General features: G+C 37.5%; 1 protein-coding gene across 27 annotated transcripts in view; it reads left to right on the top strand.

Annotated features, from left to right (window-relative positions):
• LOC106880501 (microtubule-associated serine/threonine-protein kinase 3) overlaps positions 1–27657 on the top strand; it is a 256534-nt gene that overhangs the window by 41967 nt on the left and 186910 nt on the right. For 22 of the 27 annotated variants that reach the window (XM_089357477.1, XM_089357468.1, XM_089357472.1 and 19 more), the window contains exons 2-3: positions 8504–10284; positions 23344–23458. In XM_089357477.1, the coding sequence (XP_089213603.1) occupies positions 8516–10284; positions 23344–23458 (1884 nt within the window). In that variant the 5' untranslated portion in view covers positions 8504–8515. Of the gene's footprint in view, positions 1–5400; positions 5653–8503; positions 10285–23343; positions 23459–27657 lie in introns of those variants that run through there. The other 5 variants (XM_089357470.1, XM_089357476.1, XM_089357464.1 and 2 more) reach the window with 2 other exon arrangements.

Raw genomic sequence — 27657 nt, 5'->3', positions numbered from 1 at the left:
TGTTTCCCAATGACTTGGTTTGATGTTCAGTTCCACTGCATGACACCTTGAATATGTGTCTTTTACTTTAGCTTCTGTAGCTCCAGGTTGACCAAAGCCATGTGAGTGAATTCAGTAGATGGAAACAGAAAGAAGCAAACCCATTGTAGTATTATATATATATATATATATATATATATATATATATATCATATGTTTGACTTTTGCTTTGTATTTGTACAAGTTGACTTCAAGTCTTACCCAGAGAACTGAAGAGACAAGTTAGAAATTCAAGTTGGTGCTATGACTAGAGCTCCATAAATTTGGTTTTGCACAAAGTATTGTTTTAAAATTTGGGATTAGATAAACAGTATCAAAATGCAATGCAGTATTTCATTTGGTTCCTTACCTTCTGAAATCAAATCTTACCAAGGTCAAATTTGCCTTTCATCTTATCAGGGTCACCACCACCACCACCACCATCATCTTATCATCCACTTTTCCATACTTGCATCAGTATATACATGTGTGTGTGCATGTGAATGTGTTTATGTCTCCATGTGTTAATATCATGTGATGGGGTTATAAGTGAGTATCACCATCATGCAAGCAGGGTTATTCATTTCCATTCTTCTGTAAAAGCAAGTCTGGACTTAAGGGCATCTCGGCATAGAAAATCTGCTTCAATACATTCTGTCTGACTGATGCAAGTATGGAAAAGTGGATGATAAGATGGTGGTGGTGGTGGTGGTGGTGGTGACCCTGATAAGATGAAAGGCAAATTTGACCTTGGTAAGATTTGATTTCAGAACGTAAGGAACCAAATGAAATACTGCATTGCATTTTATCTAACACTCTAATACTTGAACTAGTCCACCACCCTTTAGATTAATTATTTCTAACAGAAATACAAGATGAGAAATTTGATGGATGTGGTACAGTTAATTAGATTAACCACAGTGTTCGACTGTTACTTCATTTTATTAACCTTAGAAGGATGAGAGGTTAAGTTGACCTTAGCAGAATAATAATAATAAAAGTTATTATTATTATTATTATTGTTATTATTATTATGATAATAATAAATCTATCTGTCAAGACCTACCAAAAACTGAGCAAGTATAAAGATCTTGAAACAGAAATTGGCAAAATGTGGAACCTGAAAACTAAAACAATACCTGTTGTTATAGGTGCCCTGGGAATGATAGCAAAAGGGGCTGATTGCTACCTAGCTCAGATATCATGAAATCCAAAAATGGCAGAAATTCAAAAAATAGTGCTCATGGGAACTGCCCATATCCTACGTAAAATACTGTTTATCTAATCCCAAATTTTAAAACTATACTTTGTGCAAAGCCAAATTTATGGAGCTCTAGTCATAGCACCAACTTGAATTTCTAACTTGTCTCTTCAGTTCTCTGGGTAAGACTTGAAGTCAACTTGTACAAATACAAAGCAAAAGTCAAACATATGATGATGATGATAATAATAACAACAATAATAATAATGATAATAATAACAATAATAATAATAATAATAACAATAATTAATAATAATGGTTTCAAATTTTGCCACAAGGGCAGCAATTTTGGGGGTAGGGATAAGTCAATTACATCGACACCAATGCTCACTGGTACTTATTTTATTGACCCTGAAAGGATGAAAGGCAAGGTCATCCACGGTGGAATTTGATCTCAGAATTTGAAGACAGATGAAACACTGCTAAGCATTTTGCCCAGTGTGCTAATGATCCTGCCAGTTCACCACCTTAATAATAATAATAATAATAATAATCTTTTCAACTAAAGGTACAAAGTCTGAAATTTGGTGGCAGAGCACTAGTCGATTACATTCGACCCCAAAAGAATAAAAGGCAAAGTCGACCTTGGCAGAATTTGAACTCAGAATGTGAAAACGTCTGAAATACTGCTAAGCATTTTCCCAGCATGTTAACAATTCTGCCAGCTCGCTACCTTAACAATAATAATAATAATAATAATAATAATAATAATAATCCTTTCAACTAAAGGCACAAGGCCTGAAATTTTGGGGGAGAGGACCAGTTGATTATATTGACCCCAGTATACAGCTGGTACTTATTTCAACAACCCTGAAAGGATAAGTTGACCTCGGCGGAATTTGAACTCAGAATGTAAAAACAGACAAAATGCTGCTAAGCAATTTGCCCGGTGTGCTAACGGTTCTGCCAGCTCGCTGCCCTAATAATAATAATAAGGATGATGGTGATGATGTAATATGTGATAGACCTAGCCAACCCAATACTGTATTAGATAAAGTAGAGAATTCAATTTGTGTCTATGAAATTTGTTTTATTCAAGACAACCTGGGGGTAAAATGCTGATATTGGTGTGGCATCTATATTCTATTTTTTTGGTTAAGAAGTTTATACTAAAAAAATAAAAATTGTGTCAGTATTAAGTTTATATAGAATCCATGTTTTTTTTTATTTTAGTTTTTTCACTCACTGTAAACAATAACAACTTTGACATCAATAACTTAATATAGATTTTGATTAAAGCAGGTTTAATTAATGACTTTTGTGTTATTGCTTGATGGGTTTTGTGCTTATTTGTAAATTTTTGTTGTTGTTGTTTTTGTGTAAGTGATATTCTATAGAGTGTAATTACCTCACCCAATTCAGCAGCTAATGAAGTGTGCAATTACAGCTAATTAGGGGAGATAACTTCATTACATAACTGCATTGAGCACTGAGTGAGAGCAGAATAAGAGGGGTGGGAAGAGTATAAACTAGAGAAGTAACGTCTGCCACCATTACCACTACCATCGCCTCCACCACTTAGAACAACAGCAATTACAAGTACAACGATTACAACTACAACACCATAACAAATATCAACCAGTACTACGATAACAGTACAAACACTATCACAGTAACTTCTGTACAAGCACATAAAATAAAGAACTATGAACAATATATAGAAGTGTGTGTGTGTATACATACATGCATGTAGTGTGTTTATGCGAAGGCACGTGTTCGGCTTATGGTTGAAAAGTTATGGGTTCAATTTTGGGTGGTACATTGTCTCCTTGAGCAAGATGCTTTGTTTCACATTGCTCCTGTCCACTCAGCTGGCAAAAATGAGTTGTACCTGTAATTCAAAGGGCTGGCCTTGTCATATTCTGTGTCATAACGAACATCTCTGAGACTTATATTTAAGGCATGTATGTCTGTGGAGGGGTCAACCATTTGTGTGTTAATTTCACGAGCAGGCTGTTCCATTGATCAGATCAACTGGAACACCAATGAAGTACTAATCAGTCAAAAAATGTGTGTGTGTATGTATATATATATATATATATATATATATATATGCACACACATATACAAGATTAAATGTGAATTACTGTAAGTTTCATGCTCTAATAATTTAATTGTTGAATGAGTTTGTATAGTGTTTCATGTGCTATCATGCAATCAGAGCATGAAACTATAAGTAGCTCACAGTCAATCCTGTGTATATGAAATGATATTTGTCTCTTACTGGATGAAGTATTTTCTTTTATTGATTCCACCAATACCAGGACAGTACATTATATGTTTGTGTTAGATAGATATTCTCAAAAAATAATCATTACCAAAAGACAAGGGAACATTCACTGTTCTATAAATAGCACACCAATGTGGTAATCCTGTTCAGTTTCCCAACATGACTTGTACAACTGCCTGAGGTGGTTCAAGCAGCTGGCAGTATGTGTAGCATGGCAAGTGATTAGCTATGCTGGAATCCTTGAGTCATGGCAGTCAATGAGGATGGAAGAGAAGAGAGGTCATAGGTGGTGGTTAATGAATGTAGTGGAGAGGCAAGACAAGGCTATAAGGTGGTGGGTGTGAAGAAGAGATAGAGAGGAGAGAGACAACATCTACATTAAGAAGCTCAATTGACCTTGGATGTCAACTGCTTGCATTAATGCTATGAGAGCATTTGATCCACCTGTGTGTGTGCAGTGAATATATTGTTGTCTAATTATGCAAAAATGAAAGTAACAGAGATCTCATTTTAACAAATATATTTACCAAAATTACATAAAAATATCTTGAAATACTAAAGTGTAAATTTATTCAATAAAATCGCCATTGGCTTCAACCACAGCCTCCAGACGACTTCGGAATCTCCTGCAACTCTTCTGGACCTTCTTGTTTAAGTTGGTGAATGCTGCCATAATCCTTGCCTTCAGTTCCTCTTTGGTATTACAAGGAGTTTTGTTGGTCTCTTGCTCAAATACGCTCCACACATAATAATTGAAGGGGTTGCAGTCTGTAGAGTTAGGTGACCAGATGTTAGAGGTGATGTGGTTGCAGAAATTGTCTGACAGGCATGACTGGGTTTTCCTGCTTGTGTGGCATGGTGTTGAGTCCTGTTGTCAGACATAGGGTCTTCCAGCAGCCACCCTCTTGACCCAGAGCAGCACTACCTCCTCCAGGCACTTGATGTAGGCCTCCATGTTGTCATCACTAGTGATCACTCCAAACACCATGCTGTTGACTGGATGTTTGATTTTTATCACTCGTGAATGCCTAACAGTACAGCATGTCATTTCCAAATTTCTGGCAGAGTGAATTTTGTCATGGTGCTGTTTTTCTCACATACTTTGCCCAACTGACCCTACTATACTGTGTAGTCGACATAATCAAAAACAGTGTGCATGTGCAAAGTTCAAAATATAAAATGGTAACAATTTAACCATCGCACCCTGTATATATATGGAGAAGCCTTAACTTCTGATGAAGTCAGGTGTATGTATATATTTATATATATATATATGTGTGTGTGTTTATACAGAGAGAGAGACAGACAGAGAGAGATGTGGGTGTATACATGTCTATACATGGTTTATGTAACACTTTACTATATTTATTCAGATATGTATCTTATCCAAGTAACAAGTTTCATGTCTACACATAGACATACACATACTTGCTAATTCACACACACACACCTATATATATACACCCACTTGCTCTTATGCACATTGATACATTTGTGTAGCTATATTATTTTCCTTCTCTGTCATTTTTCTAATTGCTTTTAACACGTATGTGATGATAATGATGATGAACGTGTGCTTGTCTAAGAAGATGCATGCGTTGTAAGTCAAGTCCTCCTCTCACCCTTCCTACTCCTTCTCTTTCTGTGTGTCTGTCTGCACCTTCCTCCTCCCTCCCCCTCTTTCATTCTCTGTTACTAACACCAACAACAACAGCAATGACCGTAATCAAATAACAGCAAAAAGGAAAAAAAAAAAAAATCATTGGATTTTAGCCAATCCGAATGTATTGGATTTGTGTGTGGATCACTATCAAGCAGTTGATTATAAAATATAGTCGTCATCATCATCATCATCATCATCATTATTATCATCATCATGGTCTATTTCCATAAGTCTACTTTGAGCAGTGCAAGCTGACTGTGGTCTGACTTGGTGGTGTTAGTAGTAGTAGTGGTGGTGGTGGTAGCAGTGGTGGTCGTCGTCATCATGGTAGAGGAAGTGACAGACAGCTTTACTAAAGCAACAACAATAACAACGGCAGCTTCATAAATGACGATTAAGGAATCCTATCGACTACAGTCATAAAGGGATATAAATACTTTTTTAAGGGACAGTAGCCCTCTTGGCAATGGAATTACCTAAGTATTTCATATGATTTCTCTCTTTCACTCTCTGTCTCTCGGTATTTTACATGTTTTTGTATTAATTATAGTGTGTGTGTGTGTGTGTGTGTGCGTGCGTGCGTGCGTGCGTGCGTGCGTGCGTGCGTGCGTGCGTGCGTGCGTGCGTGCGTGCGTGCGTGCGTGCGTGTGTGTTCCCCTTCTTGATATTATGAATTTGATCTCATCTGCATATTGTCTTCCTCTACATCTCAACCCCCTTGCTTCTCTGTCTGTCTGTCTGTCTCTCAAAATATATAGGCGCAGGCGTGGCTGTTTTGATAAGAAGCTTACTTCCCAACCACATGGTTCCCGGTTCAGTCCCACTGCATGGCACTTTGGGCAAGTGTCGTCTACTACAGCCTTGGGCCGACCAAAGCCTTGTGAGTGGATTCAGTAGATGGAAACTGGAAGAAGCCCATCGTGTATATACATATGTATATATATTTGTGTGTGTGCCTTTGTGTCTGTACCCCCCCCCCCACACACACACACCATCACTTGACAACTGCTGTTGATATGTTTACATCCCCGTAACTTAACTTAGCGGTTTGGCAAAAGTGACCAATAGAATAAGTATTAGGCTTATAAAGAGTAATTCTTGGAGTTGATTTCTTTGACTAAAAAACAAACCCTTCAAAGCGGTGCTCCAGCATGGCAACAGTCAAATGACTGAAACAAATAAAAGAATATGTATATATCTTTTAACTTATTTCTTTGTCATTTGACTGCGGCCATGCTGGGGCACTGCCTTAAAAGTGTTTTTAGTCAAATGTGTAAACCCCAGTACTAATTTTTTTTTAAAGCCTGGTACTTATTCTAGTGGTCTCTTTTTGCTGAACTGCTAAGTTACGGATATATATATATATATATATATATATATATATACGCTCATGAACACACATTGTAGGGGCTCCGATCGTTTGTATGTGTAAATGTATTAATGTGTGTATGTGTATTGCAAGGGCTCCAAGCAACCATATTGTTGAAGCGCATGTAGGAACTATTATATAAACCTGTGTTTATCCTTATTGCTCGGGTGTGGCTGTGTGGTAAGAAGTTTACTTCCCAGCCTCATGGTTTCGGGTTCAGTCCCACTGCGTGGCACATTGGGCAAGTGTCTTTTACTATAGCTTCAGACCAAGCAAAGCCTTATGAGTGGATTTGGAAAATGGAAACTGTTGTGTATATATATACATATGTGTGTGTTCTCCATCACTGCTTGACAACCAGTGTTGATCCTCGTAACCCTCTCTCAGTAAAAGAAACCAATAGAATATGTACGGGGCTTTAAAGAAAAGAGGTACTGAGGTCAATTTATTCAACTAAAATCCTTCAATGTGGTGCCCCAGCATGGCTACAGTCTAATGGCTGCAACAAGTAAAAGATGAAAGTTTTATATATATATATATATATATATATATATATATATCAATATATATATATATATACTTTATTTAAAAGCAGCTTGCTTTTAAATAAAGCATATTACACTACCTCTGGTATTTGAGTACTCTTTTTTCCACCTTGTTGCACATTTATGTGCTTACTCCAGTATATATATATATATATATATATATATATATACACATACTTATATGCATTTGTTTTTATTGCTGTTTTTCCATGTCATTGTGGGTTTGATTTGTATATTACTGAAGTATTGTTATACAGCTGGATTCCCTTCTTATTACTAACCCTTACATGCTTTTCAAATAAGGGTGCCTTTGAAGGCGCAAAGTAAACAGATGACCTGTTGACAGAAGTGACCACAACAATAGCAATCCTAGTAAGCGACATTAGCAGAGTGCAAACATAAACATACATACACACACAGAAGTTTTTATTTCTCTCTCTCTCTCTCTCTCTCACTTATGTGTGTTTGTGGATTGGATGCTAGTTCTTGAGGTATTCTATGGCTAGATTCTCTTACTTTCACCAAAATTCTTCCTTGTTCCTAAATGAGTTATTTTATCTACCAAGCTGTGAAATATAAGCGACTACAAGTCATTGCTGCCCAGCCATATAAATGCAAAGACATACAACATCAAACACACACACACACACTTAAATACATAGTAAAATTAAAAAATTTGTAGTAAACTTGCTATGGGGAGTGGAAAATCCAACATTCCAGACTAAATCCTTCTATGGAGAAATGTTAAAAGGAAAAATATTAATCAGAGACAGCAGAGTTCTATATCCACATTAGTTTCTCTCCTTTCTCTCCTTTCAACTTTTTCCCACAGAAGGACTGTGTCTGAAATGTTAGATTTTTCATTCACTACAGCAAGTTCACTTTATTCTTTCTTATTGATTAGTTATATACCAATCTTTCAGATATATTGGTTTGAAATTTTGGCCAAATGCCAGTAATTTCTGGAGAGTGGGGTAAGTCGTTTACATTGACCTCAATGTTCAACTGGTACTTTTTTTTTTTTTTATCAACCCTGTAAGGATGAAAGGCACAAGCCCAGGTGAAGCCAACTGTGGGTGCAGATCTTGGTAGTTACATACCAATTTTTCAGATATGTTGGTTTGAAATTTTGGCCCAAGGCCAGTAATTTCAGGGGAGGGGGTAAGTTGGTTACATCAGTCCCAAGGACTTTGGCAGAGTTTGAACTTGGAACATAAAAATGATTGAAATGTTGCTAAGCATTTTGCCTGGCATGATAATGATTTTGTCAGCTCGCTGCCTTCAATCTTTCAAATATATTGAATACTGATAGATTTTAAACAATAAACACAAGGTGTTTTTTAACATGAATGCTTTCAGTCTCTGGGATATTTTCTCTTACTCATATCACTTTTTTTCTCTTTTTGTTTTTTTTCAGGAGCGAAGAAGAATGGCATCTTCTCGAAAGTCTACCTCATCAAAATATAACCAGGAAGGATCTCGTCGGAAACTTACACGTCAGAGAGATCATGTAGAACATCAAGCTATTGAACAAGATGTCTTTACTCAGAAGCGTAAAGGAAGCCAAAAAAGTGGTAGCGTCACCACTAAAGCCAGCAAAACATCGAGTGATGGTGGCCAAAATTCAAAAGTTGAAACTACCAAGAATAAAGTAACAAGGAAGAAGCATGAAGATGGCGGGAAAACAGAGAAAAAGGCCCACATTAAGGAACCGGTGCCGCCAGACATTAATTCATCTGCTTCGTCGACCTTTGGTTCGCAAGAATCAGAAAAATCTAGTCTGGCTGCAAGTAATTGCAGTGGCAGTAGTAGTGGTGTTAGTGGAAAATTAGAAACAAGTGGTCGCAGTAGTTCATCAAAAAGTGGCACCAGCCAGTCTGCAAGTCAAGGAAGCAGTGGCACAACTCAGAAACATGGTTCATCACCATCCTCAAAGAAAGGTGGAGCTTCATCAAAATCCTCACCGAGTACAACTGCCAAACGGGCTGGTCGTGGCAGTTCTTCAGATGGCAAGAAGGATTGTTCCAGGGAGCGGAAAATGGGTGTCGTTTCTTGTAATTTCCACTTGCCAAAGACTGAAGCCCCGACCCCGGCACCAAAACCTTCAGTCACTGAAGTGACGAGTGTAAAGACAAATGTTACTGTTACACCAAATGTCAAGACAACTGCCAATGTTACATCTGTTGCTGCTACACCTAGCATGAAGACCACTACTGTGGTAACGTCAAGCATGAAGACAACTGTTGCTGCTACATCGAGCATAACGACAACTGCTGTTACTATGTCAGCAAGTGTAAAGACAACTGCCAATGTCGCTGTATCAATTGGAAGTACACCATCTACTGTTACAGAAGTAACAACTAGTAATATTAGTTGTACAGACATGGTGACTCAAGAAGAAGACAATGAGGATAAAAGTGACAACATTTCCTCTTTATCTACAACCCCTTCACTATTAAGTGTTACTTCTGAAACCACAAGTCTCTTGGGTAAATCACCTGAAACCAGCAGCAGTTTAAGGGATAAAGACCAGTCACAGCTTTCTCCCGGACTTTCATCATACAGCAATATTGATTCAGATGGGACTGGCTCACCTGATTTGAGTTTTTGTAGCCCTGAGTTACCCACAAAAAACAGCCGCCTCAAGCGACGCCTTATCCAAGAACAAGCTTTCGATGAGTATGAAGAAGACTTAATAACAACAACTTCAAACTTGACATCTTCTCAATTGCCTTCTTCTTCATTGAAAATCCCAGGAATGGGTTTATTTGGTTCTAATGCCAGCCTCTTGTCACTTGATAACCAGGAGCGAATCAGAAGTGCTTCATTGCATTTTCAGCCTATGTGTTCTTCGGAGACATCACTTAACAGTCAGACCTCCCTACACAAGCGACCATGTGAGAAGGTCCGAGAATTGCAGCTTTCGGACTCAACATTATCAGTTCGAGGTCATGAAATGAGAGCTGGTTTTGAGAACTGTAGTACCTCAATTCTTCGTGGAAGCAGCACAGGTAGTTACAATGCCAGCTTCAATCTCCGACCATTTGTTCGGCATTCAAGCTCTCCAGCTAAAGTTGAAAGTTCTTCGAATTATCGCAGATCAAAAGATCATCTAGCATTGCTAGAGGTTCTACGCAAACATGGGCTCTGTCACTGCATTCGGTTTTTCAATCGTGATATGAACATCAAGAAATTTAGGTAAGTTCTGATTTCTACCTCCTTCATATCAAGAAAATTAGTTCAATTCTGATATTTCCTCCCCATTGCTGCATTTTTCAATAATTACATTTTTCTTTTCTCTCCTTTTCATCTAGTACTTCTAAGCAAAACACTGACATTCTGTTAAATGGAAGCTATCTCTAGCTTGTAGTCCAGTTAAAGAGTTATGAGTTAATGAGATTAACTGTACTCTCTCTCCTAAAATTTATGGCTTTTACGCTATAAATTATTGTCATCATTAGAACATCCAAAAAATACTTTGCAGCATTATTTTTTGTGAATCTTTACATTGACTTTTATATTTTTGGGGTTTTTTTGAAAGTGGGGTGGATTAATAAACTGAAGTACTCAAATATGGGAGGTCATTTAATTGACTAACCCTTTCCCCAAAATTGCTTACCTTATGTCTAAACCAGAAATGATGATTTCAAATTTTGGTAAAGGGCAGCAATTTTGTGGAGAAGGGGTAAGTTGATGCCATTGACCCCAGTATTTTATTGGTATTTATTTAATCAACCTCAAAAGAATGAAAGGCTAAGTTGCCATTGGCAACATTTGAACTCAGAACTTTAAAAGCTGGAAGAAAAGTTGCTGAGCATTTTGTCTGACATGTTAATGATTCTGCTGGGTCACTGCCTAGATATTGACTTCAAATTCTGGCACAAAGCCAGCAGTTTCAAGGAGTGGATAAATCACTTACATCTACCTCAGTGCTCAACTGGTACATATTATATTGACCCTGAAAAGATGAAAGGCAAAGTCAGTCTCGGCAGAATTTGAACTCAGACAAAATGTTGCTAAGCATTTTGCCTGGCTGGCCAATGATTTTGCCTGGCTGGCCAATGATTTTGCCTGGCTGGCCAATGATTTTGCCAGATCACCACCTTAATAATAGTAATAATAATAATGATACTGATGAATATGATGATTTTGTTTTTATTGGCCACAAGGGCTCAAGATATTGAGGACAACATTAAAGAAGGAAATGCCATACATAAACATGTGAGATTTACATTGGAGTAATTCAGGAGAAAACCCCACACAAAAAGCCCCGGGTTACTGTGTTGTCTCCAAGACATTGGCAGTACCATCTTCCTCCAACTTAGAAAAGCATACTCAATGTAAGCCCATTCAGCTTCACCAGTCTTGCCACCCTTCTACACCTTTTGATTAGCACACTAGAAGGCAGCACCTCTCTCAGCTGTCAATCATTAGGTTTTATATTCCAAGTTCAAATCCTGCCAAGGTCAACTTTGTCTTTCATCCTTTTGAGGGGAATAAAATAAAGTACCAGTCAAATGCTGGGGCCAATTTAATCGACTGGCCTGATCCCTTAAAAAATTGCTAGCCTTGTGCTAAAATTTGGAACAATTACTATGATTATTAGAGGGCAAGCTGGCAGAATTTGTTAGCATGCCTAACAAAATGTTTAGTGGTATTTATATGTTTTCAGTTAAAACTCCACTGAGGTCCACTTTGTTTTTCACTTTTATCTTTTTGGGGTTGATGAAACAAATACTAGTTGAATACTGGGGTTGATGTAATTGACTGTTCCCATCCCCTAAAATTTCAGGCCTTGTGGCTATAGTAGAAAGGAGTGTTTGGGAAGACACGTCACGCTATGCTAAGTTAAATTGTGGTCGTAGCCAGTGAAGTGACATGTGAAAGGCAGCCGAGCCAGCGACACATAAATAGCATCCGTGCCAGTGACGCACAAAAGACACCCGGTACACTCTGTAGAGTGGTTGGTGTTAGAAACCAAGCTGTAGAAACCAAGCCAAAACAGACGACTGGAGCCTGGTGTGTCTCTCTAGCTTACCAGCTCTGGTCAAACTGTCTAACCCATGCCAGCATGGAAAGCAGATGTTAAATGATGATGATTTGCTATTCCATCATCCTCTCTCTCTCTCTCTCTCATTCCCCTATGCACCTCACCTCTTTACTCTATTTGTGAGGTCAGACACAGTTATGCAACATAAAATATGCATAGCAGAATTATCTTTGGCAGGTGTTGCTGTTGTTGTTATTGCTGGTAATTTTAGATCGTACATGTGTGTGTGCAGCTTCTTGTCTGTCTTCTGTTTATTTGCTTCAGTTCACACCCAGCTGTACTGGATTTCAAAATCGGTCAGTCATCTCTTTGATGGTGGGTTTTGTTGTTGTCAGATGAAGTAATGTTTTATAATCGGGCATGTTAGTGGTGGTGGTGTTGGTGGTGAGGTGTATAGTAGTGATGGTGATGAGGATAATGGTGGTGGTGTTGGTGTGTGTGTGTGTGGGGGGGGGGGGTTGATTAGTGCAATCGTGGTGGCGGTGGTTGTGTTGGGTGTAAAGTACTTTTTATAATAATCAAGTGTAATTCTCTTTGTCTTCCCCAGTTCTAACTTTGTCAGTGTTAACTTTACATGACATCACCTTCCTATACTGCCATAGCAACCACCACCACCACTACTGCCATTACAACTATCATCACTACAACTACCACCACCACTACTGCTTCTGTCATTACAACTATCACCACCACCACTACTACTACTACAGCCATTACAACTATCATCACTATTATAACTACCACCACCACAGCCATCACAATTATCGTCACCACCACTACTACTACCATTAATATTATTGCACCAGAAAGTGCCTTATCCATTATACAACTACTACCACCAACAATACCACAACAACCCTTACCACTACTGTTACAGTTACCATCACCACTATTATCACTATTACAACCTCCACCACAACAACAGTAGTACTTTGACTACAAATGCAACCACAGCTACCATTACCGTATCTATATTTTCAGGTTGGTATATACCTTCCTGTGTTTTATGTAGCCAATGAAAGTGCCCCTACACACACACACACACACACACACACACACACACACACACACACACACACATAGAATTCCTGGTAACTAAGGCAAGGTGCCAAACCGTTTTATAACAAACCAGCTGATTGCCAACTCAAAAGTAGGTTAATTGTTACAGCATCTGCATGCGCATATAGGAAGAATTCTGGGAGCTAGCTGGAACTGTCACTGATCTTTTAAGAGTATGGTTTGGTCCAATATCTTAACTGAAGTTCCCGAGATCAAAGAGCAACAAGTGGTTGTAGGTCTTTAGATGAGTTACTTCCCTTTATGGCAGGATTTCTGCAGCTCAGCTCTTAAGATCTCATTGACTCATTATGAACTTGTTGAGCCAATGAGAGAGCTTATGTATTGTTGGTTGACATGCTAGTAATAGCAGCCAAATACCCTCAAATTTCAAATCACACTTTACTACCTTAGAAAAGGATACATTGCTAAATCTGGGTTCCAAGGTTTCTCTGCACTTTAGAAAAGGCAGGATGGTCATGACTGGAATGTCTTTCATCATGGGTCTGTTGGATCATGATGACTCTGTGCTAAACAACAACAGCTAAGAACTTTACACACATTCACACACACACACTCTATACATATGTTTCTGTCACTCTGTCACACTCTAACTGTTCATCTGTTGAGCCAAAGTTACCTCCTCCAATCCCCCTCCCCTCTCACACCAGTCATATCAACAACATTCGTCAATTGTTTGGTGATGGTTGTCCTAAATCAATTCTTGAATTTTCATGTTTTCATTCATTTGGGAGGTTGGTCTTCAAGCAACACATGACCATTCCTAAAGCATGAAAACCACTCATAAACTTGTGTTTTGTTTATGGCAACATCCTTGTAAGCTGTTAGAAGCATGACAACTGTTTCAGCTGCTGTTTTCTCCAGCAGAAAACAGAATTTCACAGGAGCATGCTATTCCTTTGTTTAAGCCATCGCAAAACTCAACAAACGGGAGAAAAGCACTGCAAACAAAGACACACCACATGGCAGTACGACTTTTCTTGGCGACGCCGGTTGGCATACTAATACCTGAGGGTTACATCAAGTGACTTCTAGTGGCAGAAGCCTGAACTACAATGGGCTTGTCCCACAGAACGTTTCAACTTACTTTTGGGTAACCCCTCATATGTATGTGTGATAGTGGTAGAATGTTATTAGTGAATTATGATTATAATTACTACTACATTGTATATTAATTAAAAATTTGTTAGTGTTCTTGGACCTTAATTGCTGCATTTGCCACAAGATGGCCCCACTGTCCCTTTTCATCTCCCTTTCATTCCTCCCCTCTCCCTCTCCCTTTCCCTGTCTTTGTCTATCTGTCTCTCTTTTCGTTCTACCTCTCATTACCTGTCATCAATTGCAACTCTTTCTCCTATCATACAGTTTCTCTGCTAGAAAAGAATTTATAGTGTGGTAGTATTTGTTGCTAGTAAGTGTGGTTTCTGTAGTGTTAGTGATAGAGGTAGTGGTAGCAGTGGTGGATGTGGCGGTGTTGGTGGTGGTTGTGGATTAATAACTAAGCCACACCCTGACCCAGTAATAATCCACTTTATGACATTAGGTAATGATGTTAGACGGAGGAAGTTTTGATGGTGAGGAGAAGGCCCAGATGTGTGTGTGTGTGTGTGTGTGTGTGTATGCATGTGTAAGGGATATGTTAATATGTATATAAATATGTGTGTGTGTTTAAGAGCTATGTAATGTTACACTTTAGATAATGAGAGCCTATTGCCTCAGGGTTGGCATCTTATGTGAATGTTGAGACAGGCAGCTGCATTTCCAAGGAAGAACATAAACCTAACTAACGATGATAGCATACTCAGATGGGAGAGGAGGAGGAGGAGGAGGAGGGGTAATGGTGATGATGGTGATGATGTTTAATCTTCAATCTTAAGACAGATGGAAGGCAGAGTGAAATTGTAACTATGGCAGGCATGGATTAACTTGAGTATAAATCCTCACTGATCCACCCAGGAAAGTTTGTCAGAGAGAGAGACAGGGGAGTCATATCATGTAATGGGATTATAATTTACTCAAGAATTAATTAGCATGCACACACACATATTCGTGGTGTTAATGAGGTTGCTCTGCTGGCTGAATAACTGATCAGATGAGAAATTCAATCAATCATAAATTATTTAACTCTTTCATTACCCTATTCTTGTTGAAATAACCTGCCTTTTTTGAAACAGATAAAGCTTTAACCGGCTATCTTTCGTTTTGATTACATTTTACGTCATTTCTAATCCACGTGCGTTTATTTATGTTTCCGTAAAAGGATTTTAGGGTTAGGGATGGAATTCCCTAACCCTAACCCTAAAACCCTTTTATGGAAAGCGATGATCTTGTTCAGAAACATAAACAAACGCACGTGGATTAGAAATGACGTAAAATGTAATCAAAACAAAAGATCGCTGCTTTAACCCTTTTGTTACCAACCCAGCTGAAACCATCTCTGGCTCTGAGTACAAATGTCTTGTTTTCATAAGTTTTGAATTAAGATTTTCCACCAAACCTTAGTCGCAATTTATGTTCCTAACACTAGCTGGATGATAACTAAGTTATTTTACTAAATTCTTTGTTATATTTAAAGTAATTGAAAGAAACACAGAGCATCTCAAAATAGATACGGTAACGAAAGGGTAAAATAATAACATGTAAATATTGGGTTGAAAAACACTTCTGGATAGAAAACATTGAAGGCTGCCTGTGGGACTCAAATCCACATCTCCTGTAGAGCTAGACCAAATTAGGGTTAGAATTTCTATTATTACTAGTGAGAATTGTATATTGTTGACACCATAAGAATTTATAAGCTTTTGAGAGAACGTGAAATAATTCTTTTCTAGAATAGTGGATCTTGAAATACACCACCACCATCATCATTTAATGTCCATTTTCCATGCTGGAATGGGTTGGGTGATTTGACAGGAGCTGGCCATCTAGAGTGTTGCCCAGGCTCCAATTGTTTGTTTTGACATGGTCTCTATGGCTAGATGCCCTTCCTAACGCCAATTACTTCACATAGTGTACTGGGTGTCTAATGCGTAGCACTGGCACAAGTGCTTTGTACATGACACCAACATAAGTGCTTTTTTATGTGGCGCTGGCATGGAAGCTTTTTACATGGCCTCGAATAGTTGCTTTTCTATGTGGCACCAGCACAAGTGCTTCTTATGTGGAACTAATATAGGTGCTTTTTATGTGGTACCAACACAGGTACTTTTAGGTGACACTAGCACCCATGAGTTCACAAGACAAGGACCTAGCTATAAATAGTAACATACAAATATTGTGTTGAAAATAAAGCTGGTAACTAGAACATAAATCAGCATGAAATTTTGATGGAAGTTTTTAATTTAGCTTGCTTTGAAACAGGAAGTTTATCATCGAATTGGGCAATCACAGGTGCCATTAGTACCAAAAGAGTTAAGTAGGATTTTCACAGAATAGTAGTTTTCTTGAGGGCTGAAATTCCTGCATTTTTTTCTGACTAAACTATGATCTGACCAAAGTAGAAACCATACCAAAGCTAACATTAGAACACAACGTGGATCTGCAGTTTGCTAGACCCTGCCAAACCATCCAACCTATGCTAGCATGGGAAACAGATATCAAATAATGATAATGATGATGATGACACTGAACTACAGCTAAGGATGGTGACATCACTATTAGTGGTTAGAAAGCAGCTGGTGATGATTGTTGGCATTTCTGTCAACAATTGCATCTGCTAGCATTGTGCTTTCTAATTCCTCTGGAAACACATTTGCCTTACTTGAAAAACTGTCAATGTTTGGCAACACAAAGAGCATCTAATGAAAATAATCCAGCCTCTATTTTCTCCTTTCTCAGCCATGCTAGCATAGAAAACAGACATTAACCTCTTTAGCATTCAGATTATTTTGTCATGTGGAATGCTTATTTATTTACACAGTTTCAAATCAGTCATGCATCATCACGTAGCTTCAAGATTTTGATGAAGTAATTGTCTTATTTTTTTAAATGTAGGGTAGGTATGAAAGGCCAGATCTGGCTGGTTTGAATATAAAACAAGTAGAAAATTTTGGCCAGGTATAACTGATTTAAATGCTGAAGAGTTAAACAGACAAGCAGATGATATTGTCCATTGTTCAGTGGCTTAATGTCTTTAGCCAAACATTCCATGCTTCTCAAGAAGTCAGTTTGGTTGGTGGTAGGGAAAAAAGTATTTTGTATATGTGTGTGTTTGTGTTATTTTCTGTAAAACCAGTTATATTGCTCTCCTCTCATGTGTGCTTTCTGGGGGGGGGGGGGGCAGTTATTCACTTGTAAGAATGGTAATAATAATAGTAACAACAATAACAGCAACAACAACAATAACGGTGATGATTTCTTTGTCATAAGGGCAAGGACAAATAATGATAATGATAATGATTTCTATATTTGTCTTACAAGTGAAGACAAATAATAATAACAATAGTAGTTGTAGTGGTAACAATAATAATAATACTGAATCTTCTTTTATGTTCACCTCCCCATTTGAGTCACGTTGTATTGTTCAAGGCTATAAAAACCTGTTACGATTCAATTATTGTTTGCGACAAACCTAAAATACCCATTCCCTATTCATTAAGCGTCTCTTCTCATACTTTCCCTCCAAAATCTCTCAACTGTTTTATTTCAATATAAACCTTCCAATTAAATATGTAAATTATATTTCTCACGTTTTACCAATTAAGCCACCATTCTAATCCACGTGCCTGTCATAAAGTGTCTGTTTGTCTGGATTGGTGGAGCAGCTAACTTTCTTGTTTTTTTTTTTGTTTTTCTTTTTGCTCTTTGTAGGTTTTGAGCTTCTGTGTGTACATTACATCAATTAAACGTTTTCATATTGTTTTTTTTTTGGGGGGGGGGGTTCTCTTCCTGTGTCTTGGGCAAAGGTCGGCAAATATTTTAAATCATTGACTCTGTCGCAGAACCATCGATAACTTATTCACCTAAAACAAAAGTAAAAAGTATGATTAATAAAAACAAATTTATTGATTGAAAATCAATAATTCCTTCACTTTTTTTTATGTCATTATCAGTTTTTATAGGAAATTTAATGTAGATATTTAAAGAAATTGATAAAACAATAAAAATTCTGGTGTTTATCAACCTGTTGGATAGTTACATGGATTCTCAGGAGTCTAACACTACCACATGGTATCCTGGCTGCCTTTAGTGGAGTCCACTCTGTTGCCACCCAGTTTAATGTCAGTAACAGGTCCTTGGATGCCTTTAATTGAGTCCATTCTCTTGTCACCCAGTTTAGTACATCACCCTGTACCCTTGATATCTTTTGCATAGTTCACTCTGTTGTAAGCCTTCAGGCTAGATCTCTGGTTGAGATTAACTCTCTTTCTCCTTCCATTCTCAAATGCCCTCTGAAAGATCATAGATGAGGCATGGGCAACTTTTTTTGAGAAAAAAGTGGCCTGAAACCTGGCTCATCATCAAGGTAAGCTACACTACAGAAGGGTAATTCAAGGTAACTTTTCATGTAGGTGTGCCATAGGCAAAGATCTTGCAGGCCACAGTTAGCTCATTACTATCATAGATGTTGTCTTTTCCCTACTCCACACTAAGTGATTAATAAAGTAAAATAAAATAAAATACCCAACCATCTTCCCCCACCCCTCCCTCACTTTCATAACCCTTACACACACACACACACACACACTCCCCACCTGTTTTCAAATCTTTCAACCCACCATCTCAACCCTCTGGAACAAATTAACTGACCTGATCATCCTTTGATGGATACATTAGATTATGTGAAATCAAAATCAGTCAACTAGATTCTTGTTTACCATTCCACTTGTCTACCATATCTCTCTGAGACAAACAAGTAGTTACTCTTTTTCCTGTTTGCAGCCCAGCTGGGGTAGCGTTTTTTTTTGTTTTTTTTCTGGCACTGCCTTAAAGGTTTTAGTTAAGCAAATCGCCCCAGTACTAATTTTTCTTTTTTAACCTGGTACTTATCTTATCAGTTTCTTTTGCCAAACTGCTAAGTTATGGGGACTTAAACAAATCGACACTATTTGTCAAGCAGTGATAGGAGACAAACACAAAGACACATACACACATGCATATATATCATCATCATCATCATTTATCACCTGCCTTTCATGCTGGCATCGGTTAGGTGGTCTGACTGCAACTGGTAAGCCAGAGAGCTGCATCAAGTTTCAGTCTGAGAGTGTAGTGGGTGCTTTTTACATGTCACTGTAAAAGGCACCATATATATATATGTATATATATGTACACATACACATATATATATGTTATGCATAAATTACCTCTACCATCCAGGTTTGAACTTGTGATTTCAAGGTCTGTTGTAATAGTGCTAGCATCATCATCATCATCGTCATCATAATCAGTAGTAAACAGGAAACTTGATAGCATCATTGCAATGTAATCTCAGCACTTGGATTTTTTTTTATTATCATTTACATCATCGTCACATTCAGGTGTCCTTGAGTTCTGTGGAGTTCTTTCCCTCCTCACCCGCTACACTGGCTCCATTCCCTTCCAGCTGTCAGCCCCACCCCATCTCTCTCTCTCGTGCACACATACACCTATCAATATATCCCACAATGCCTCATTGCTACCAAATCTCTTGTGGAGACCTACAACACTTGTAGAATAATTCTGCCAGGAAATGAATGCTGATGAGAGATATTTTCTTCAACACATTACGTGAGGGTGGTGTTGGGGTGGGGGCTGATGGTGGTGGTGATAGGGGTGGCGGTGGGGTAGTGGTGTTGTCGATGGCGATAGGGGTGGGGTGGGGGATGATGGCGGTGATGATAAAAGTGGCGATGGTGATAGGGGTGGTGGTGGTGTCGATGGTGATAGGGGTGGTGATGGGGTGGGGGATGATAAAAGTGGCGATAGTGATAGGGGTGGTGGTGGGGTAGTGGTGGTGTCGATGGTGATAGGGGTGGTGGTAAGGTTGTGGTGATAGCAACAAGCTTTTTAATAAAATGAAAGCTGTGTGTGTGTGCTTTTGTTCGTTTTGTATAGTTGCCTTGTATATATGTATTCTTTGCTTGTGTGTATGTATGTGTAAGACTTCATTGTTTTATGTGCATATTTTATTATATGTCTGTGTGTATGTGTATATATCTTTGCAAGAGTGTGTGTGCATTCATGCATTCTTTTGCATCTGCACTCTGTTCCATGTATGTGTGTGTGTGTGTGCACACATTATATGAGGCTGCATACTTGCATTTTCAAATTATTGTATATATGGTATGTGTAAGTAGGAATGCATATGTGCATGTGTGTAAGGGGTTTATAAAGGTTTGTTTGTGTGTATGTGTTAGGGGTGTATTAATATTTGTATATGTGTGTGCACAAGGGGTATTTAAATGTATTTATATTTATGTTTGTGTTCTCCTAAAGGATATATAAACGTGTGTGTGTATGTGTGTGTAAATGCTGTATAAATGTGTGCATATACATGTGTGTGCATGCTTCTTTCTAAATGACTATGCAGCTGGTGTCTACAGAAAGCTGCATACACCCATCGATCCATCTATTTCACTGTACATGGAAGTAGCTGGAGGTTTTGTCTGTTTCTTTATCTCAATTTCATTCTTTGTTCTCTCAAAACTGTCTCAACTTATTCTATACATTCACCTCTCCCTCCCCCTCTTGTTCTAATCACTCAACCCCCATCCCTTCATTACAATAATTGAAGGAGATGTCTAGTTCTATGCATTGAATTGTTTGTCTCTGTCACACAGAACAAAATATGTGCTCCTTTAGAAAATACTCCCTTACCTTCCTTGGATGTACTGCGGTTCTTTTTTTTTTCATTTTCCGTTGGCTTTTTGTTCTTTTATTCACTGCAATTTAAACATATTTGTTTGTTTTCCATGTACGTATGTACATGTATTTTCTTTTTCTTTTGTATCAGTTTTAATTTTGAATCTTTAGAAACTAAAAGAACGACAAAGATTTATTGGTGTTTCTTCATAATGTTCAACACAAAATGTCAACTCAACATTCTCTGTTAAAAACCATGTTTGGTAAGGTTTCGATTCATCCCTCCAACATTGATTAAATTCTAGTGATATCCTCTGAAATCAGGTATGGGTAGGATTAAGACAACTTAATTTGTTCCCTTCAAACTTGAAGTGAATTTTGTTCCTAATTAAAGAAATCTCCCTTTCTTTTACCTCTCTGCCTTTCTCTTTGTCTATCTATCTCCCTCCCTCCCTTACTCTTTCTCTCTCTCTCTCTCCCCTGATAATCACTTCATTACCAGGTACTCACTATCTCTCTCTCTCCCTCACCAATGTAGACCTTACATAAACATACACCTCCTGTTCTAGTAAAAGAACAGACTTCATGTTTCAACTTGTGCAGTACTTAGCTTAAATCCACTGACGACTGACAACATATCCCATCTTGATTCAATGATTTGAGGAAAATCTATTCCATAGAATATAACTGGTTTATTGGATAATAATAATAATTTACAGTTTTAATAACTTATTGATTGATAAGTTCAACCTTGAAATATTAGTGTCTTTTTCCCACAGCATATGAACATAGATACATCATCATCATCATATATCCGTTTTCCGTGCAGGCATGGGTTGGGTGGTCCGACTGCGTCCTGGAGAGCCAGTGGCTGCACCAGACTCCAATCTGATCTGGCAATCTTTCTACAGCTGGATGCCCTTCCTAATGCCAACCACTCCAAAAGTGTAGTGGGTGCTTTTTATGTGCCACCAGCACAGGAGCCAGTCAGACGAGCCTGGCATCGATCATGTTTGAATAGTGCTTTTTACGTGCCACCAGCATGGGTGTCAGTCAGGGGACACTGGCATCGACCACGTTCAGATGATGCATTTTACATACACACACACACATGCATATATATATATATATATATATATATATATATATATATATATGTATGTATACATGTACATGCATCTCTCTCTCTCTCACAATATATATATATACACACACACACACATACACATGCATATATATATATGCACACATACACAAACACAAATGAGTGGGTATTGGGTTTGTTTTGCAACCTCATGGTCACAGCTTCTAACTCATTGCATAGCACATTGGGCAAGTGTCTTCTAGTGTAGCCTTGTACTGCCCAATAACGTGTGAGTGAAATCAGTTGACAGAAACTGTATGGAAGCCAACCATGTGTGTGTGTTAGAATTTAAGTTTGATGTCTTTACATGGAAACTTTAAGATAAGTACTGAACCTTTGGTTCAGTACTTTTGATGCCAAGTATAATTAAAATAAAAACATCGCCAGCTTTAAAACAATACTTAATATGTTTATCCAATCTATGTTATCATGGAAAATTAATGAACAAACTTATACACATGCTCTTTTACTCTTTTACTTGTTTCAGTCATTTGACTGTGGCCATGCTGAAGCACCGCCTTTAGTCGAACAAATCGACCCCAGGACTTATTCTTTGGAAGCCTAGTACTTATTCTATTGGTCTCTTTTTGCCAAACCGCTAAGTTACGGGGACGTAAACACACCAGCATCGGTTGTCAAGCATTGGTGGGGGGGACAAACACAGAAACAAACACACACACACACACACACACACACACACACACACACACACACACACATATATATATATATATATATATATATATACATACATATATACGACGGGCTTCTTTCAGTTTCCATCTATCAAATCCACTCACAAGGCTTTGGTCGGCCCGAGGCTATAGTAGTAGACACTTGCCCATGGTATTGAACCTGGAACCATGTGGTTGGTAAGCAAGCTACTTACCACACAGCCACTCCTGCGCCTATATATATACATATGTATTTTAACTCTTTAGCATTTAAACTTATATCCAGCCCAAATATTGTACCCGTTTTCTTTTGTTTTTTGTTTTTTTTTTTGAAACTGGCCAGATTCAGTCTCTCATTCTTTCCTTACAATGTCATTCTGAAAATAAACACTCACATCATTAAGATTCTGTGACTACAAGATAACGCATGATTTATTTAAACAATATGAATAAAAAAAAATGCATTACATTTGACAGAGTAATCTGAAAATTTAAAGGGTTAATTGATGTGTAACGTTCAATCTTTTTAGGACTCTCACCGAGGATGACCTTCTTGAAAGTTGTCAGGTCACTGATCCACAAACCAGAAAGCAATTGCTACAGGTCATCGCCCGACTAAAAATGGATGAAGATACGGATACCGAAGTAAGTCAAACTTATTTATTCCCACTCTTCTCATATTCCACCCAAAGTTCCTTTTATGCATTTTGAGAATCTTCAGAAAATTTGATCAACCAATCTTTATTTATTTTTATTTATTTATTAGTTTGCTTGTTTCCTCTTCGGCTTCTAATTTTTATTCTGGTCTTCTCTTCTACACTATGTTTAGCATGATGCTGATAGGTTTTTTTTATCTGATATTCTCATCTCAACCTCCACACAAGAAAGATAGGGAAGATTAGATGAAGGATGTGCCTGGGGATATACATAAGCTGTTCTTACAATTTTCTCTGCAGTAGATTGGTACTTGATACCATAAAAAGATTTACTTCTCTTTGCAGTTCATTATTTGTCTTATGAAGCCACTTGGGACTCCAATAAATCTTTCATTTTAAAAGATTTCACTGGAAATACTGCTGTGTTGTTTTTTTTATGTGATTTCTTTTATAAATTTTTTTTTCTTTGTCATTGACTGTCTAACCAGAATGTGTGTGCCTTCATAGATAGGATGTTGGGTTCATGATAACAAGGCCAAGGGTTTAGTTCCTGGGCTGGAGAGTGCAAGACTTTTTTTTCAGCAAGTCTATTAGTTGCAAACTAGGGCCAACTTAGTGTTGGTACAGCTCTCTCTGTGTCTCTCCTGCTAGCTGCCACATCCTTGATGTTTTTACTGGATCAAGATTAGTAGGGCTGAGAAGGTATGTATGTCTGCTCATGACTTCATAGGCACCTAAAACAATTTGCAAAAGCATGGTATAAGCTACCAGGCATACTTCCTTGTGAGTTACACCTATGGGATTTTTCTTTCTTATTTACTCCAACATCTTTGTCTGAATTTCAAATGCATATTGAATGTTTTGTATACTCAAAGAGGGGTTGTGTATGTTGAAAAAACATGACATCTGATTAATGTAGGATGGTATAGGGGTTTTGTATAATCCAAGTGTACTGCAATTGATATTACCATTCTTACAGGGCCTGTAAAGTCTTGGGCATAGTCCTTCCTCTATAAAAATTGTTTAGTCTCAGAAATAAATGCATTCAAATGCTTCCCATTGTTTCATGCAAATATACTTTTAGCCTTGCCTAGAAGTTTTATGTTGCATATTGTCTTAATCACATCATGTCTTAATGTAATGCTTAGGAAGAACAGTTTTTAGTTTGTGTGGAGTGTGCTGTTTATTGCTGAACACTTCCTCTTTGAGGTAGCTCCAGAAAAAATAATCATAAACTATATCAGGTGATTAAGCAAGTCGTGGCATGTCACCACTCCAGGGAATGGTGTGGCTTGATAAGCATTTCTTTAATAGCATACATCCACGCTCTTGTAGGTTGTTAGTCTGTTTTCTTGAATCTATTGTGTTTGTTCAATCCTGGAGAAAGAAGGTCGCAGATCTGACCTCATCAAAGAAATATGGACTTATTACACTAACGTTTCACATGCAGAACCTCTCTGTTACATATTTGTAGTAGAGGGGAACAAAACATAAAGTTGTCATAGATTGCTGTCCATCTACTAAAAAACTTTTTGCTTCTTTACACAGGCAAATGGAAATGCACTTTATCACTCATAAAAAGAACTATGTAATCTGCCCACACTATAATCATGTTTTTTTAGGAAATGTTTTCTAGCTTTTCCATTCATGTTGATTTATTTCTTGCTCAGTTGTAACCTTATAAGTTCAGAAATTTAAAGCTGTGTGCTTTGTTGTTTGTACACTGTGATCTGCAATGTGTAGTGCAAGGTTATGCTTTGATGCAGTACAGCAAAAAATGTTTACTTACATCCACTTAATGACTCAATATTTTCTGATATTCATACATATGCATGTCTCCTGATGCATTCTTTTACGATGCCGAAAAACTGGTGAACCTGAAGTTTTCTAGTTCAAACAATATTGTGTATTGTATTCTGACAAGGCACTTTTCTGTCACTGCCCACATTAAAATTCAAATCTTTTATTACATTTGAATAAAGGTCACCACTCTAAAGAATAAAGAAGGAATACTTAAATATCTCTGCCACAAAAGCATTTGAAATGTGCCATTCTACACCACTGAATGTGACCTTCACCACTACAACTATTTTGAAAACTGTCAAATTTCTTTGCCAAACCCTGTATGTAGAAACAATTATTTTTGAATGCTAGAATATAAAGACTTCACAAGTTAAAGGTTCCAGTAGCCTCTCCCTGTCATATATTATTTTATTATATGAGGTGGTACTGAAAAGTTCCTGGCTTTTGGTATAAGAAAATTCAGGAGGATCAGTTAGTTATGATTTTATTCAACATATTCCCCTCTCAGATCTACACACTTATTGCAGCAATCCTTCAATTTTTTTAAGCCCTGTAAAAGAACTCAGAAGGTTGGACCTCCAACCAGGCCTTTCGCAAAACCCCTAAAAGCCAGGAACTTTTCAGCACCCCCGCGTACATCCGCCTTAGACTTATTTGCTTTTGCTTGTCCTTTGAATCCAATGATAACCATCTCTGATTACAGACCCTCTGCTGACAATACATCTTGATTTTTGATATGCAGTATCAGTCAAGATATATAAATGTTTGATTGGAGATATAATTTTTTACTGTGAATTCCTGCCACTTTTCTTGCTTCTGCAGAGTGGGTCTCTCCTCCATATTTCCAATCCCCCTGTGACAGTGCGGCCCCTTAAAATTAATGGTAGGCATTGATGTCTTCCACTGTTAAAGGGTTCATGTTCTCTTCACAGTAGTCTTCAAATGATTTTTGAACTGCTTCTTTAGTCCTCCATTTAGGCATTGATCATGATGTTTCTTTTCATGGGGTACCCTCAGAAATCAGGGGACATGAGTCAGATCATAATGTTGTTTTCCATAGAATATCCTCTGAAATCAAAGGACATAAATTTTGATTTCATCTCTGTTGATGTCTGTGTAGTATATAGAATTTTGGTTTTAATGTCAAAATCTTTAACAGGTCTTCAAATGCAATAAACAGGGTCCTGAAGTTATTCAAGCTTTCCTACAGAAATGTAGGGGATGTCAGCTGCACTTGATGCAGGCAGAAGCTACAATTTGATTATGTGCACTTGAAAATGCGTGTAAATGTGATGTGTGGAAAAAAGTTTTTTGTAAACATTTATGTCATAAATACTTGCAAAACGTAATTTTTAGTTGGCAGTTCCGTCCATGTATAGAGCATTATGAATTTCTTACTGAAAATATACAAAAATTTTTAAATTATATTATGCAGCAACAAATTCTAAAATTTTGGGACAAAATGGAAATGGGAAATAACTCTAAAATTTCTCAGTGCGCGCGCGTTTGTTTGCGTTTGTGATACTGAATGACTTTAAAGTGCAGTTGATTAAGCAAAGTTCGAAGCTATTTATTTATAACGAGAGGATATTTTCTAATTATTGACCGTATAGCACCATATTCGGATTAATGTGTATAATAAATATATGGGAGTTTATATATATATATATATATATATATATATATATATATATATATATATATATGTATGTATGTATGTATGTATGTATGTAGCACGGAATTTTGTCAGTGAACAGGTCGCGGTCTCAAAGCGACAAAAATATTTTGACAAATTAAATTTAAATATTGAAGGGAATCTAACGGTTTTTGTGTGTTTCTTAAATGGCTTATAAACACCTTCCACGATGTAATTGTTTTATCTCTCTCTATATATATATATATATATATACATATATATATATATATATATATATATATATAACAAGGGGAGATAATTTGATAGAAATTTAGAGTTACTTCCCTTGCATTAAATTTCTACACGTATACGTAAAAACTGCTTGATTAATGATGGAGTCTCTAAAATATTAGCTATCCGAGTCGTGTGACAGTTTGCGAGGTCATACGACTGGTTAAAAATAATAGCTAGATCTCCCTCAAATCACATCTTATTATCTTATAAAACGCAAAGGACACATGTCAGGATGAAAGCTAACAAGAACATTGTCTGCTTGGCTCTTTCCTTCTTCCTGCCATCCTACCTATTTGTTACACATTAAGATGTTTAGAATTCTATTCAATCCAATTTCACAAGTGGAACTGGTTTAGTTGATTCACACTCACATACAGACTCGTGCACACGCGTATACACTCTCATACAATCTCTCTCTTCTTTCCTCTGTTACTCACATACAGACACCTATTTTA

Source organism: Octopus bimaculoides, chromosome 9, assembly GCF_046866305.1.
Source record: "Octopus bimaculoides isolate indiv1 chromosome 9, ASM4686630v1, whole genome shotgun sequence".
Lineage (NCBI taxonomy): Eukaryota > Metazoa > Mollusca > Cephalopoda > Octopoda > Octopodidae > Octopus > Octopus bimaculoides.
Note: the sequence above shows the minus strand (reverse complement) of the source record. Positions and strands in the feature narration are given on the sequence as shown.